This window comes from Battus philenor, unplaced genomic scaffold, assembly GCF_028537555.1.
Source record: "Battus philenor isolate CCGP_79_NKW_IND1 unplaced genomic scaffold, ilBatPhil1.0.hap1 SCAF_21, whole genome shotgun sequence".
Taxonomy (NCBI): Eukaryota; Metazoa; Arthropoda; class Insecta; order Lepidoptera; family Papilionidae; genus Battus; species Battus philenor.
Window position 1 is genome coordinate 1,958,111 of NW_027181684.1, and position 15,853 is coordinate 1,973,963.

Here is a 15,853-nt window from a genome sequence, read left to right on the forward strand (position 1 = left end):
AAATTTATTACACCGGCTAAATGTCTTGTCAATGAAGGCAGATGGGAAAGGAACGTTTAAATTTTACTTTCCAAGAATTTAACATTTTTTTATTGTTTTTTATAAATATAGTTTTGTAGATTATAAGTAGTTGATGTGCAGTCTGCCAAAAAATTTAAAAATTTAAATTGACCCATTGATTAAAAAGACATTGATATAAACCCCCTATAAAGTATGATATAGTATATGTTGTGACAAACCCCTCTCCCTACAGTAAGAAAAATTAAATTTCAACTCTATTACTTTGTCTCTTTGATTTTGGAGAGACAGATGATGAAGGATTTCATTTGCTAAGTTCTAGAATTAACTTCTGTCACCAACATAAAATCTTCTTTAATGATTAAGATTTTTTAAGCTCAATCATTAACTGCTAGTTTTCAGAATTAACTTCTGTGACTAAGGCTTGACGAACATCACTACAGAAGATTTATATGCTTATTCTTTAGGTGTTAGTTTCCTAAATCCACTTCTTTGACCAAGGCTTCTTGATCATCAAGGGATTTTTCATGTGCAGCTGTTGGACAGCGGGCGCGTGATGCAGGGTCAGTAGATCTGGTGGGAGAGGCGCGCGCGGCGCTCTAGGCGGCTGCGGCTGACGTAAGGCGAAGGCTGCTTCAGGTGCACGGTGCGCACGTGCAGCTTGCGGCTGTTTGACTGCGCGAAAGCCTTGCCGCACACCTCGCACTCGTACGGCTTCACGCCCGTGTGGCTCTGCGTCACATATATAAACTTTACAGTGTTAGCTTTGGGTCAATACTGGTTACTGTTTTAGACTAACTGAGAAAGTTTTGAAAAATAAAAGAAATCATGTGTGTTTTTCAATGCTACCAATAATTATATGTGGTAATAAAAATCCTTCGGTGAGCTAAGTGTAGATCCAAAAAGAACTTCCTGACGTACACCTCGAACAGGGCGGCTCTAGCTCGTGTAGCGCCTGGGTGCAATAAAACCCAGGCGCCACTTAGGCCTGACCCCCCCCCCCCCCGGTTATAACCATTAACTTTGCCGTGGTAACAAGAAAGTTTTTTCATATTCCAAAAAGCTATTTTATAATTAGCTTACAGTATGGTATTTGTTACGGCCTTTCTTCTTATGACGGTAGAATAACACTCATTGTTTATATTCCTGTAGCACATCTCTGTTGCGAAACTAAGCGGTTCGCCGCTGTAGATTTCCAAGACGATGCTCTTAGCTGTCTCGAGACGGCGGCGCCCGTGCATTGCACTATAGGTTAAGCTGCTTCTAAACTTGAAAATAATTACTGCATAGTATTATAATAGGCAACGGGCAACTGTGAATATCCCTCAGCTATTTAATAAATCTAAACAAAAAATAAATGGATTATTTACATTGTCATCAAATACTATGTGCGGAGATATATATATACATAGCTTATTTGCTGTGAATTGGTTTCAATGATTAAATTAAAGGTAATATAGCACGAAAAAGTGTTTTTAAATTTTGTATTACTTTATATTAAAATTAATAATTGTTTACTATATCTCCATGCATAGTTTGTACTTCCAGCAGTTATTTGGCTGCTTATCGAATCAGCCGAAAGATGCCCACTGCAAGGCACAAGCCTACACCGAAGATATTTAATGGAATCAGACCGGACCTTGCGGAAGTCCATCCTAAGTAAGAAAAGGACCAATGCATGCACATGCAGTGGTACAGAGTGACTCTGTGTTTGACACTAATCGGTGTAACATAACTCCTGAAGATGCCCCGAGGAGGGTTGAAACACGTGTTGAGTTATTTAACGGTGGGGTTTGTGTAATTCGCATTGTTTGCCGCATACACATTTATCAGCGGGCTGGCGGGCGGTGCACTTGTTGCACGACTACCACTACACACCCCAAAGATCACTACGGAAACCACTACCTACGCTCCACTACCACTATCGGCTTGTGGATCACACTAAAGAACCTTTAGTCTCCAATAGCTACCGTTTGCATGAGCGATTTGTCCCGGCTACTGTCACTTCAGACGAGTAATTTTTCTACATAGGACCACGCTTTCAATTTAAAAATAATGAATATAACATATTTTAGAGTGATCACTTTATAGTGTGGTTTTAAATACACCAATACCTCGCTTTGCGTCGTTTCGTTTCGCGTTTTTTTTGAAGTTGCGTCGCTGCTTAATTAGTACTAATATTCACTGTGCGTCGTTAGATTTTCGAGGTTGCGTTGTTTTAGGTTCGAGTCTTTAATTGAAATTTCCTTTTTTTTTCTAAAAGATGGCAACATTTTTTTTCTAATAGCGCCATGCCATTAAAACTCGGGGATTCCCTTTCTAACCAAAAACAACGCAATTTGAATAGTTTTATTTCACTTTGTTTTGCTAATTTTAGAGTTCAGTTTCAATTACGTAGTGTGTTGTGCTTTTTTTAAAAAGAGAATAATAAATGTATATAATTTTTTACGTGTTGTTTCTGGTTACAAAAAAAGTGTATATTATTCCAATTTGTTTATTGGCAGAGTTATATTATTTTTGTTTTTTAAATGTTTACTTTGTTCGATTTTCTTTTTAAAAAGTTGCATTTTCGTAACCCTGGAACCTATCTTCGATCTTTACATGATTTGCTATAGAAAATCTTAAATCACTTTGCGGCGTTTCAATTTGCGTCGTGTTTTTTTGGAACGTAACCATGACGCAAAGTGAAGTATTGGTGTAGGTTTATACCTAACTTTTATAAGTTTAATAGCTTTTTGCTGATAAATAAGTAATATCTTCTTTCTTCATTCTTCCCTACGTATACTCTGGTCCAAGTCCCCCATGGACATCAAGAGGTCAGCTTAGATCACTTTTGGAAATATTATAAAGGGATTTTTTTTGTATTTGTTATAGTCATGCAATGGAACTCACGCGCGAATGGCGGTCGAGAGCACCCTTGCACTTGAAGGCTTTGCAGCAAACGGTGCAGGGGTGGGGGCGGACGTCCGAGTGCGTGCGTTCGTGCATCTGCAGGTTGGTGCGGTTGAAGAAAGCCTTCGGACACTGCGCGCACTTGTAAGCGCGCTCCTCGGAGTGCGTGCGTTTGTGGTACACCAGGAAAGCGTTACCCTGTTACAAAACCAAAATAGTAATTATTGCTACCCAAAGGTAGATAAAAACTACCATTCTACCAATTATCTACAATTACGACAGTTTATAAGTCTTCGCAACCGATTACAGCAAATGTCATGATAATCATGAAGTAAATATCTACTTCGCTATTATTTACCCCTCAAGTTAAGCAGTGGTAGCACAGTAATCCAATTCCTAGGATACAATCCTATATAATTATAAAGGATTGCAACAGCTCACTTATGTTTCTATAGGACATACAGTATTGTCCTCTGTGTACCACAATACCACACTGCAATCGCCAATCCGCTTGCCTGGCGTTGCGATTATGGTATATACTACCACATGCCTAGCAGTGGATTCTTTATGACAATTGTGGCTATTACTAAACTTGGGGTAATTTGCTCGTAGGGTGGTGAGTGCCACTGTTAATAGTAAAATAAAACAGTATAGATAAGTAGGTACCTAATAAACTGCACATAAAATAACTTGTCAATTAATAATAGGAAAAATAGAATAAAAAAAGGGTAGTAATGTATTAAGAAAGCGCAACCCAAAGAAACTGTGATAAAAAAATAGAATATGTTAATAATAAAATAAAGAATAAAAAAATGTACCTAGCCACCTAAGAGTAAATGATGGAAGGAAGGCGATGAAAGCAAGAAGGAATGAAAGAACAAAATGAAAGATATTGTGATGGAAATAAGGTAAGTATAAAAGAAATTGAGAAGTATGACAGTGAGTAAAGAATAAAATTGAAAAATCTGAAAAACTTATTTGTAAACAAAGACCCTGATCCCAACTAATTAGGAGTACGAGAGGCCTCCAATAGCGGGGGTCATAAAAAAACTTGGGGTAAATAAATTCACACGAAATAACGGGTTTTGTTATCTACCCAGAAACTACAATGAACTAAATTTTTTACAATAATTTTTCTAATATATAAATACTAGCTGATCCCACAAACGTTGTTTTGCAAAAAAAATTGATATTTTAATTTACAAATAAAAAATAAGGGTTGATCGTAGAGGGGTGAAAATTTATGATTGTATGTATTCTTGTATGCTGTATCATAAAAAAATAAAAACAAAAAATTTCGTTAAAAAAATAAAAAAAACTTTTTTAAGTGTGAACAACCTTTATCACTTAGGGGTATAGAAAATAGATAGTAGCCGATTCTCAGACCTACTGAATACGCATATTAAATTTGGTAAAAATCAGTCAAGCCGTTTCAGAGGAGTTCAAGTTCGAACACCGTGACACGAGAATTTTATATATTAGATATCCAACTAACCCGAAAGCTTTTTCCACATATATCGCAGATGTAATTCTTCTGTATGGGATAGTTCTTGTCGGGATGAACGCGACGAAAGTGAGTCCAGTAGTCGCGAGCGTTTGCGATCTCCTCCGAACACTAAAAACAATAATAAAACTATAGTTTGGGCTAAGAAATTATGGAGGTGGCTTTAATTAGTTGTGTGATGTGGAAATAACACGTTTATTTAATAATTAACATAATTTGTGCCCGGAAAATGAATAATGCGCCTACGATCGGTTGCGCATCGTTCCCTAGTTCAAATCCGACTCCCCGAGAACTGTAACGGCCGCGGGCGCACATGCTGCGCGAGCAAGAGCGCGTATAGTGCACGCCGTGCGAGTGAGCGAGACGAGTGGGCGTGATGAGCAAACGGTAGAGCGTTGTGACGACGTACGCGGGAACTTTCACATATGGCGGCTTTTTATTTATATATATATTATTACAGTTGCTTCAGAGTTATTGGTTATAAGTAGGCTTTTACGGCTTTAAATCTTTGACAACTATTTCCAATTACCTTTATATAATGTTTGCAGCAATAATTAATTTTAATATGTAGTAATATGAATTTTAAAAACGCTTTTTCTTAATATATATATTTTTTTTAATTTATGAAACCATTGATTAATAAAGTATACCTTATATAATAAAAAACTAGCTATACATTCAGACTTTTAAAACTTTAACACTGTATATCGAAGTATAAGAAATTCCAGTCACTTACATGTTCACACTCGGTGGGCCAGGCGAGGTTGGAAGGTTTCTTCCCGTAATTCTTAGGCCTTTTTCTCGCGTGCTCTCTTCTGTGATGAAGTCTCAATTCCTCTGCGCTTTTAAACGTCTCCCCGCAAACTCGGCATCCCGTGCTGAAACATTAAAAAAATATCTAATATATAAAATTCTCGTGTCACGGTGTTCGAACTTGAACTCCTCCGAAACGGCTTGACCGATTTTTACCAAATTTTACATGCGTATTCAGTATGTCTGAGAATCGGCTACTATCTATTTTCCATACCCCTAAGTGATAAGGGTGGTCCACCCCTAAATTTTATTTTTAATTTTGTAGACAATTTTTTGGGTTTTTATTTTATTATGATACAGCATACAAAAAAACATACAAACCTAAATTTTCACCCCTCTACGATCAACCCTTATCTTACATTTGTTAATTAAAAACTAATTTTTTTTCCAAAACAACGTTTGCGGGATCAGCTAGTAATAATATAAAAAAATATATTTTATGGATTATATTTTGGTTTACTGTATGAGATTATCGTATAGAATAAATGAGACTGACTTGAAATCGGTGCTCTGAGTGTGTCTGACGGATGTAACCATGTGCCTCTTCCAGGCCTCCGCGGATACGAACTTCACGTCGCACTGTTCGCAGTATGGACCCTCCTCCTTGCTATCTTCTGCTTCCACCTTCTCCTGAAAGGCAACCAATCTTTATTTTTAAAAAATTTCTTCCTGTGTCCATCAAATATCATTGGCGAATATAAAGCTCAACGAATCCGCTGGCTTGGTCACTTGGAGCGAATGGGATCGGATCGGAGCGTGAAGGTAGCGTACCTGGAAAAACCGAGGGGTCGAAGACCAGTGGGTAGACCCAGGTATCGCTGGATCGATCGCGTTGAGGCAGACTTGCGCGAATTGAATGTCAGCCAATGGCAGACGATGGCGCAAGATAGAGGAAAGTAGAAGTCTCTCGCTTCGGAGGCCAAGACCCACTTTGGGTCACTGAGCTAGCGGAGTAGTGGTAGTAGTAGTCCATCAAAACTCAAAATTCGGAACGAAAATTCCTTTGAAGGAGTAAAGGTCATCTAATATAAATTTAAGGAAATTCCACCAGGTTTTATTAACAGTTTGAAGGTTCACTAGGTAGAATTAAATATGGCATGATACTCACTGCCAAGTCCTTGTGCATCATGGTGCGGTGCATGGCGAGCCCTAACCGGCTGACAAAAGAGTACCCACAGGCTCCGCAGATGTGCTGCGACGGATGCTTAATTCTTACATGGCTCAGGTACGAAGTCCACTTGCTGTCACAGAAACAGACACCTTATAGATATTAACAGCAAAATCGGGCCATCATCATGTCAGATGATAGACATCCATTTTTTTATGGCTACTATTGGAGGCCTCTCGTACTCCTAATTTGTTGGGATCAGGGTCTTTGTTTACAAATAAGTTTTTTAAAATTTTATCTTTATTTATCACTCTCTTTCATACTTCTCAATTTCTTTTATTCTTACCTTTTTTCCTTCACAATAACTTTCATTTTGTTCTTTCATTCCTTCTTGCTTTCATCGCCTTCCTTTCATCATCTTATTACTCTTAGGTGGCTAGGTACATTATTTATTCTTTATTTTATTACTTATCCTATTTTTTATATCACAGTTTTTTTGGGTCGACTTTTTTTTAATACATTACTACACTTTCTTTCTTATTCTATTTTAGTCATTTTCCTATTATTAATTGACTAGTTATAGACATCCATTGGAAGGGATAGGCCTCCCTCAAAAATTCTGACAATGAACGGTCTGGGGCTGCTCGAATCCAACGAAATTCCGCGACCTTAGATATAGTTGTCATCGGTCTATCTAGTAGGGGATATCCCTACGCCGCGTCTATCATCTCGTGGTAGCACGAATGATGTGAATCTCTCTCTAAGACCAATATCGGTCTCTGGCTGATCATACACTGGGTAAAATAGATCGACATTGGATACATGGTTTTGAAATATAAAATCCTATGTACCACAGTACGAGTAACTGAGGCTATAATTATAATACATGATAAATAATTACTGTTGTTTTATTTTGTTTTCATTGTAATTGTAACGGTAAGTTCAAGATTTTATTGATCGTTTCGATAATTAGGAGATCCGTAAAAGAACGAAAGTAAATGACGACATTTTAAGATCATCGGAAGACAGATACATATTTGGCTTTAAAAGGTCCATGGAATATTTGACCTTGGATCTATTTATGAACTTCATAAGTAGATCCAAGATCACACAACAATGAATTTATGCTGCGAGGTCGTATTTTGATACTACAATGAGAAGATCCACAGGAAAATGAAGATTATAGACATACCACAAATAATTGATTGTCTGAAGTGGCAGCGGGTTGTCTCCCTCCCCCACAAGTGGACCGTCACAGTTAAAGACGTATGGATGCCGGGAGAGCAAGACCGATCATTGTGGTGATATTTAGGTTAGACCCATGCCTTGGACGTGTATCAGATTAAAAATAGATACAGGCTTATGTCCAACAGTGGACAGATGGTTGAAATTTTGATCTTTTAATTATGGTGACATATTTTATTTATCTTACAAAATTTCAATTCTATTTCTACATTAAACGCATCTATAGATATAGTTTTCAGTTGAAAATAGACTTGTATATCCATTGTGCATGTCTATTTTAAACATATCTTATAAAAATCTTCAGAAAAATAATGGGAAACGTTTAAAAATGACAAATGATACTGGTAAAATTGTTCTCTCTCGTTATATATATGTGATTCTACCGCTCAGTGCCCCTTTAAACAGTGAAACTACTAGCGCCATCTGTCGACGCCTGCCAAAACTACATAGTTCCGACATATATATATATATATATATGAGTATACTCACGTGGAGATTTCATCGCAGTACTGACATTTGTATGTAACTCCCTTATGCCACCTCTGGTGCTGTTTCGCTTGGGTCCTGTAAACATATACATACATATTGAAACACTTCACTGAATTATTTAAACCGATTTTAGACAGCATCGAGCTGGATACGGTCTTGACCCAGTTCTTCATGAGACATGGGGGATTCTTTGTGTACTTCAACCGGTTTAGGCACAAGAAGAGTCCCTCGTGCTTCCGTGAACCGGCTGTGGACCAGATCCTGGTGCATCTGATAGCCAATTCTTCCTCATTCGAAGACTCGAATCCTAAACAAACTTAAAAATCTAACGACGCACAGTGAAAATTAGTACTAATTAAGTATCGAAGCAAATTCGAAAAAACGAAAAGCGATTGGTGTATATGGATCCTCACTTATGAATTCTTAATAAATATTATTTTATCACACCACCTTAGACCTTCACGTAGTCTCTGTAGAACTCTGAGTGTCTACTTTTGTAACTTTCAAATGAATACTCCTTGGACAATAACAATAGACATATTTGAGGGTGTCAGTGGCACGAACAACTGTTAACTTGAACTTTTGCTATAATGGATTACGTGACTGTACTTACGTAGTCTTGGAGACATATGGACAAGACTTGCACGCATACTTCTTCTCATGATTAGTCACATGCTTCTGAAGAGTGCGTTTCGTCTTGAACCGGAACTTGCAGATTGAACATTCTAGCTCGCCCGCACTCTGAAAACAATGTTATTTGTATAAAGAAACAATTTCTTTATTTTACTCTGCTGTTGAAGAGTGGGACTTACGATCATAGGTCTCGGGTTTGATACCTGGGATTTCATATTATAATTTACACTTTGTACATTAATTATACAGGATCGCCACTGCTTAAACAAGTTTTCAGAGCATAGACAGCAGCATATGATATATTTATTTATCCATTATTTTAACATTTTAAATAGTAAGATACTACCGGTTTGGAACATTGATCTGTTGAGAACGGCCCGTAAGAAACACAACAGTTGCTCATTTAAATGAAATTTAACAACGTTTACATTATAATACCAGTTATTTAAATAAGTCAACAAACAAAGTTTCACACATTTCGATCGACTAAAAACTTGAATTCTATGATAAGATTTATTTAACAATATACTTTTATTTTTAGATTTAAAACTAAAAAACGTAAGTTCTGTAGAACTTTAAAACCATATTTTTTGAAGGTGAAATTTAGGTGTTCGGAGTTTATTTTTACTGTCTATTGTACTTATGTGCCTATCGTTTTTAATATAAGATTTTAAATTATGGCTCAAAATTACGATCACCAACTCGACTGCCAAATGTGGCGATTATGGTATTTCCACTGTAGATATCTTTGGAGAAAACCTATGTATTGGATTAGGCGTCTAACGATGACGGGTATTATAAAATGAATTTATATGCTAGTTCATCATTTCAGCTGCATCACGTCCAGTCCTGGACATACCTCTCCCCCATAGATGTCGGCTGGAAGTGACCGGCATCTAATGCTTTCAGAGGACCATTACATGGTCATTTTTCCACCTGGTCAGCGTTTGTTCTACATTGCGTTGGTCTGTGGTCCATTCCAAAACCTTAAGGTCCCAGTGACCATTTGGCCGGTGAACAGTTCTGACGCTCACTCTTCAAACTAAAATTAAGAGGTCCCTTGACATCTGAAGTTCGAACTGGTATATAGCAGATGACTGTTGTTGTCTTATATACTTATAACTAATGTTAGTCCACCAAGATATCGCAAGCAGTTTGTATTTATAGTAAATAAACAAAAACAATTAAAATTAAACTCTAACACCATGCATTAAGAGTGAAACTCAACCGGATCGTGCTTCCCGACGTGGTGCCTCCAAGCGTGCGTGTCTATGAAACCTTTGTAACACAGGTTGCATTGGAACGGTGCATTCAGGTAATTAGAAGATTGCTTCCGCTTCGTTATCTCTTCTATCTGCTGTTCCACCTGAAAGATTTAAAAGAGATTTCTTTAACTATGATCTACTAGTTATAATAAAGTAACTGACATCGCTCGAAGAATTTTTCTTCTGGTTTTAAGGTATTTTTGTTACTGGAATATCGACTATACATAAATAGCTTTAGATTAACATTTTCCATATTTTTCAGTCATGTCAGCGAATAAGGAATGAGGTGACCTTCAGAAGAAATAAGGTCATTGATGTAGGTCCAGGATTTGCTCAAAGTGGCAGTGGGCGTGGCACATTGTTCGTGTACCTGAAGGCAGTTAGGTCGAAACGCTCTCTTGTTGCAACCAGGAGTCGGAAGAAGCGGCGTGGGTTGGCCCCCCACTAGGTAGACCGTTGATATAATTAAAGTCACTAGATGGACTTTGCAGTAGACCTGTACCTTGCAGCTTTCCATTGCTGCATTGCTCCATTGGATGACAATCTCACGGATCCGTATATCATCATATATCATACATTGGTCAAAGACCTTCATCTTCAGACAATGTGGTATTTAGGACGAGATGTTTCGGAGCTTACCAAATGCTGTCCATCCAAGATCCATTCATTGTTTAATTTTTGAATATTTATTATCATCATTATTATTAACACTTTTTTGTACACCATTGACAATATATAACGGGGAAAAAAAGAAACAATTCATATGGTACAAGAGACGGTCTTATCGCTCAAAGCGATCTCTACCTGGCCTTTGTTTAGATGGAGATAAGTTTGAGTCTTTCATTTTTTTTAATTTTCTTTTCTTTCTAAAAGATGGCAACACTTTTATTTCTAATTGCGCCATGCCATCAAAACTCGGGGATTCCATTTCTAACTAAAAACAACGCAATTTGAATACAGTTCTATTTTCACTTTGTTTTACTAATTTTAAGAGTTCAGCTTCAATTATGTAGTGTGTTGTGGTTTTTTTAAAAGAGAATCATAAATTATATAAGTTTTTCTGTTCTGTTTCTGGTTACAAAAAAGGTAAATATTATTCCAATTTATTTATTGGCTGAGTTATATTATTTTTATTTTTTAAATGTTTACTTCGTTCAATTTTCTTTTTAAAAAGTAGTATTTTCGTGACCCTGGAAACTATCTTCGATCTTTACATGGTTTGCTATAGAAAATCTTAATTCACTTTGCGGCGTTTCAATTTGCGTCGTGTTTTTTGGAACGTAACCACAACGCAAAGTGAGGTATTGGTGTACTATAATATAATAATAAATATATACACATGCACATATAAATGATGACATATGACAATTCACGTGTAGGTACTACATAAATAGGAATAATTAAGAGATGGTACATAATATACTATTTTAGAAGCGAAGAAAGTGAATTAGAAATTATCTTAATTGTAAAGGTATTTGTACAAATAAATATCGTTACCGTTAATTTGATAACAGTGACATATTCCTCAATATCCATTTCATCATCATCAACTCCACCTGTGTTCTTTGTTCTTCTGGACTTCTGCTGCTTTGCTTCTATGGGAGCATCAGTTTTTCTCGGTCTACCTCTCTTCGGTTTTGTTTTTATGGCTTCCTTTATTTCTGTTGGCAACACGGAACTGTCATCTGTAGTCTAGAAAATTATCTTTTTTAATAATAATTATGCAATGGATAAGAAGTACTCGTTTTTCAATAAAAATTTTCTTAAATACTAAATTCTTATTTTTTTAAATTAATTGAACCGGAAATCAGAGGAAAAATTCTTTTTAAATTAAATTTTCTCTAAATATAGCTTTGTCTTACATCAATCCTATGTATCCTGTATATTTATTTTGTTTATTTAAACACTTTTTATACATTTTATGTAAATAACAGCTAACTTATTACTGAAAGCATTCTCTACAAGTTAGTTAGTTGTTAGGCGGTGCAGAGATAAATTATTAAAGGTAGGCGAAACAAGTTAATATCATAAAACACGAAAAATAAAATTAAAAAGTAAAATCAGATTGGGAATGATAATAATCATTAAGATACACCTTATAAATGCACTAATGGCTACTACTTGCTATAATTATATATAAATATACCATATAATACAAATTTAAATATCTGCATATACTATTTATATTTTTAATCAAATACCTCTAAAAACAGGTAAGTTTTTTTAAATTAAAATAAAAAATGAAAGTAATTAATGATACAGAAATTTTCTAAAAAAGCACTAGCAATTTTGATTTTTTTTATTATTAAAATTAAGTTGCTTTTGAAAGTTCCGAACTTTATAAAAAAAATACTTTCAAAATTGATTAAAAAATATTTTAATGACAATTCTTTGGTTTATAATAGAGACTTACCTCAATTATATTTAAGGAATCATCCAACTTATTCTCTGATGTAAGTTTTTCATCAGACTGTTCTTTCTTCTGTGTCTTCCTAATTTTCTTTTTTACTACTCTCTTCTTAATTTTCTTCTCTTTATTACTTTTGTGAAGAGACAGAGGTTCATTATCATCACTTGACAGGGTTGCATGGGATGTAATATCATCAAAATTACTTTCTTCTTTAACATCATCTGTCTCTATATAATCATGTGCGCTCTCCACTTCATCAAATGGTTCTTCCTTGACCAAATTACTCTTGGCTTCATCATGAGTGAAATCAAACTCATTATTTTCCCGTTTATTGCAAATAGAGAGATTTGATGTTAAATGGAAGTATTGTCTGTCAATTTGTTGCACATCTTCTTTTGTTATCTGTAATGTATTAAAGTGACTATTATTACATTAGTAAAGGCACTGATGAGGATATCAAGGTGTAAGATGCTAGAAACAAGCCCCTTTGAAAATCTATAGGGAAGGCCTATGTCAAGCAGTACATGACCTAGGGCTAAAACAATGATGCCAGAAGACAGTCAGACCCTAATGGTTTGGGGCTGCAGTTGTTAACAATATATTACACACTTCCATAATGCAAACAATTTCAAAATCAGTTACCTGAAGATGTTGCATCAGCATACAATAGCAATATCTTTAAAAACAGACTCAATAGATCATTGCCAGTTAAATAAAATAATAATTATAAAGTAGTTACCAATATTCGGGCACTGTTCAAGGTTTGACTTGAACTGCGTGATAGTAATTATATCAATTCATTCTTGCCGCACATAGTGGATAAAAGCTTCCTTACTGACAGAAAGATTGTATTATATACTAACAGTGAAACCATTACAAAGCTACTAAAATAAGTCTTCAGAAGCTGTACAATCCTCTTACAGGTGTAAAGATTTTTTTGCTAAAAACTGCATGATGAATTTGGAAAAAATATTTTTGTGCTGATATGGTCAGGAAAGGAATGCTCTCATTAAGTCAAACACCAAGCTATTTGATAATGGTTAGCAATGGCAGTGGGGGCACGTGAACCCTACACCGGAGCACGACCATTATTTCTCTATCAAGAGTGTATAAATGAAAAGAAGAAGTAGAATTGTATAATAATAACTTTAAAAAACATTAAAGGCATGCTTAAAGTAAATTGGCAGAAAAGGCATATTATACAATAAATAAATATTTAAATGTTAATTATCCTTAGTTATTTTATCATTTAGTCTATATAGACAGAAAGTGTATTTGTATAAAGTGGTATTGTTAAATATTTAAAGATGTATTGTTTGTGGAATTTCTTTCCGCTTCTTCTCCACAAGTATAACACCTTGCGAAGCAGAGTATAGTCAAAAGCCAAAAAGATTATAAAATAAATTGACTATCAATAAATCATTTTAAATTCTAATTTTGAATGAAATTTTTAATTTTAATTTATTATGGACCATAAATACATCACTCAGATTAGATGATTAAAACTTGAGAATATTGTGGAAGGGATCCAAAAGAAAACCCTGTTTATATTTGTTATAGGCTTTTCTTAGATCAGGTAATGCTAAGAACCTATATAACTTTAAGGATGCCATCATAAAGGAGTTAATTACTTAGTCTTTTTCAATGATATTAGGCTCTTCTGGCATTTTTATAAGTGATCACTTTAAGTTATCCTAAGTGGATGTTTTAAGGAATTTTAACGAAATTGACTATTTGGAAACCATTTTTAATAAATTTTAAGACAAACCTTTCCAGAGGTGTGCAGTATTCCATAGAGAGCAGCTTGCCCCCTTAAACATCTCTCGCGAAAAAAATAAAACTTCTTAATTAATGAGGCACATTCAAAGCATGCAAATGGTGGTAGATCTGCCATATTTAGTGGCTGAAAGGAAATATATAAATTATGTATAAACCATTAATAGTTTGCTTCATAATGATATATACAGGATGATTAGTTATAGGTGTAAAAGCTTTGAAAGGTACCATACAACTTATCCTAAAATCATGATTCTACAAATAAAAAATGATATGGCAAAAATAGGGTTTTCAAAATTTTAATTACTATTTATTAAAATTAATTATCGTTTATTATCTGTCCCTGTAAACTTAATACTGGCAGGAGTTATTAGTCTGTTGCATTTTAATAGAAAAATAAATTATCAACATTGTATCATTTTTATGATATATTCACTTAATAATATCACATAAAAATTAATATATTTTAACATACAAGAATATTTTAACATTTTTAAATAGAGTAAAAAGTTTAACAAATATTATTATATTAAACAATTGTATTAATGTACAAAAAAATATACCACAAATTTAATTACTTTATATATTAACATAAACATTCTGATCTTTAAACATTTAACCCATATTAAAATTTCTAATGAACTACTTACGTTTATTCCTGTTATTGGTTCAAAATAAGTTCCAAGGGGATAAGATTGTAGATCATGCATGTTCACGTCAGTAACTAGACATATTCTACAAACTTTTATATCTACCATTTCGATTCGGGGTTTCTTAGGATTATTATTTCAAAGCACATTCAATTCATAAATTGGCGGTGTACGATAGAGTTAGAAAATGTTAGAATTTCTACTCATCTTTTACAATTATAATACATAAGTTTTCGTAATTTAAAACGTTCACATAAAATTAGTGTATTATTTATTTAATAAAATTATAAATTTGTTTTCTTTGCATTTATTATTTAATTTTATAGTTATTTAATAAAATTGAATATATACACGGAGAATGTCTAGTCGTACAAAAGACGCCAACAGGCTACCATATTTGTTGTTGACAGTAGCAACCGACTAAAACGAGACTTTGCCGCAACCAAACGTTTTTCTTATAATAATATTAATTAATATTTATATATTTATATTTATCATAAATATTAAACGCCAAGAGAAAACTAAACTTAACTTTTAAAAATAATATAAAAAATAAAATTCTATTAGTAATTTTTAAACATTAATAAAGAATGCTAACAGTGAAAACGTTTGGTTTATACATTTTATAAAAAATGCGTCAAGATCTATATATTATTATCTAACCAAAGCTCATAATATAATTTTGCTAATATATCATATTAAATGGATATTCGGTATTTAGTTTAATTGTATAGTTTTAACTCAAAATTTAGCATTTTGATAGGTAAATTATATTGCTTTTAATAATTCAAAAGTCATATTGTACGCGGTAAAAGTTATAGATAATAGCTAGTAGGTATTGAAATATATAGATTTCGAGAATGTCCTAACTCAGCCAAATGAGTCATAATTTTAACTTAAGGTAACGGTGATATCATTAATGCGTAATCATTTATTCCGTTTATTCTTATTAAAGAATAACCTAGAAATTAAAATCACAACACAGAGCCCGTACATAGATACATATGCAATTTATGCATACTTTAAAAAAATACTGTAACAAATCTTGGT

The 15,853-nt window shown here is 34.2% G+C and overlaps 1 protein-coding gene across 1 annotated transcript; it reads right to left on the reverse strand.

Moving 5' to 3' along the window:
* Positions 1 to 385: 385 nt before the first annotated feature.
* LOC137923293 (zinc finger protein 490-like) lies at positions 386 to 15,017 on the reverse strand. Its single transcript, XM_068766495.1, has 13 exons — positions 14,804 to 15,017; positions 14,146 to 14,280; positions 12,381 to 12,779; positions 11,465 to 11,659; positions 9,931 to 10,068; positions 8,683 to 8,810; positions 8,070 to 8,144; positions 6,336 to 6,468; positions 5,724 to 5,857; positions 5,151 to 5,292; positions 4,406 to 4,525; positions 2,911 to 3,108; positions 386 to 750 (listed from the first exon to the last, which is right to left on the reverse strand). The coding sequence occupies exons 1-13, from the start codon at positions 14,909 to 14,911 to the stop codon at positions 583 to 585; spliced, it is 2,073 nt and encodes a 690-aa protein (XP_068622596.1). The 5' UTR covers positions 14,912 to 15,017; the 3' UTR covers positions 386 to 582.
* Positions 15,018 to 15,853: the final 836 nt, after the last annotated feature.

Bases quoted from the DNA above. Each gene is read 5' to 3' on its own strand.
- LOC137923293 (XM_068766495.1), bottom strand. From the start codon at position 14,911: ATGGTAGATATAAAAGTTTGTAGAATATGTCTAGTTACTGACGTGAAC. The intron at 4,526-5,150 runs GTAAGTGACTGG...TATTGTTTTTAG, and splicing joins GGCCCACCGAGTGTGAACAT to TGTTCGGAGGAGATCGCAAA. The intron at 751-2,910 runs GTGAGTTCCATT...TATGTGACGCAG, and splicing joins CTCTCGACCGCCATTCGCGC to AGCCACACGGGCGTGAAGCC.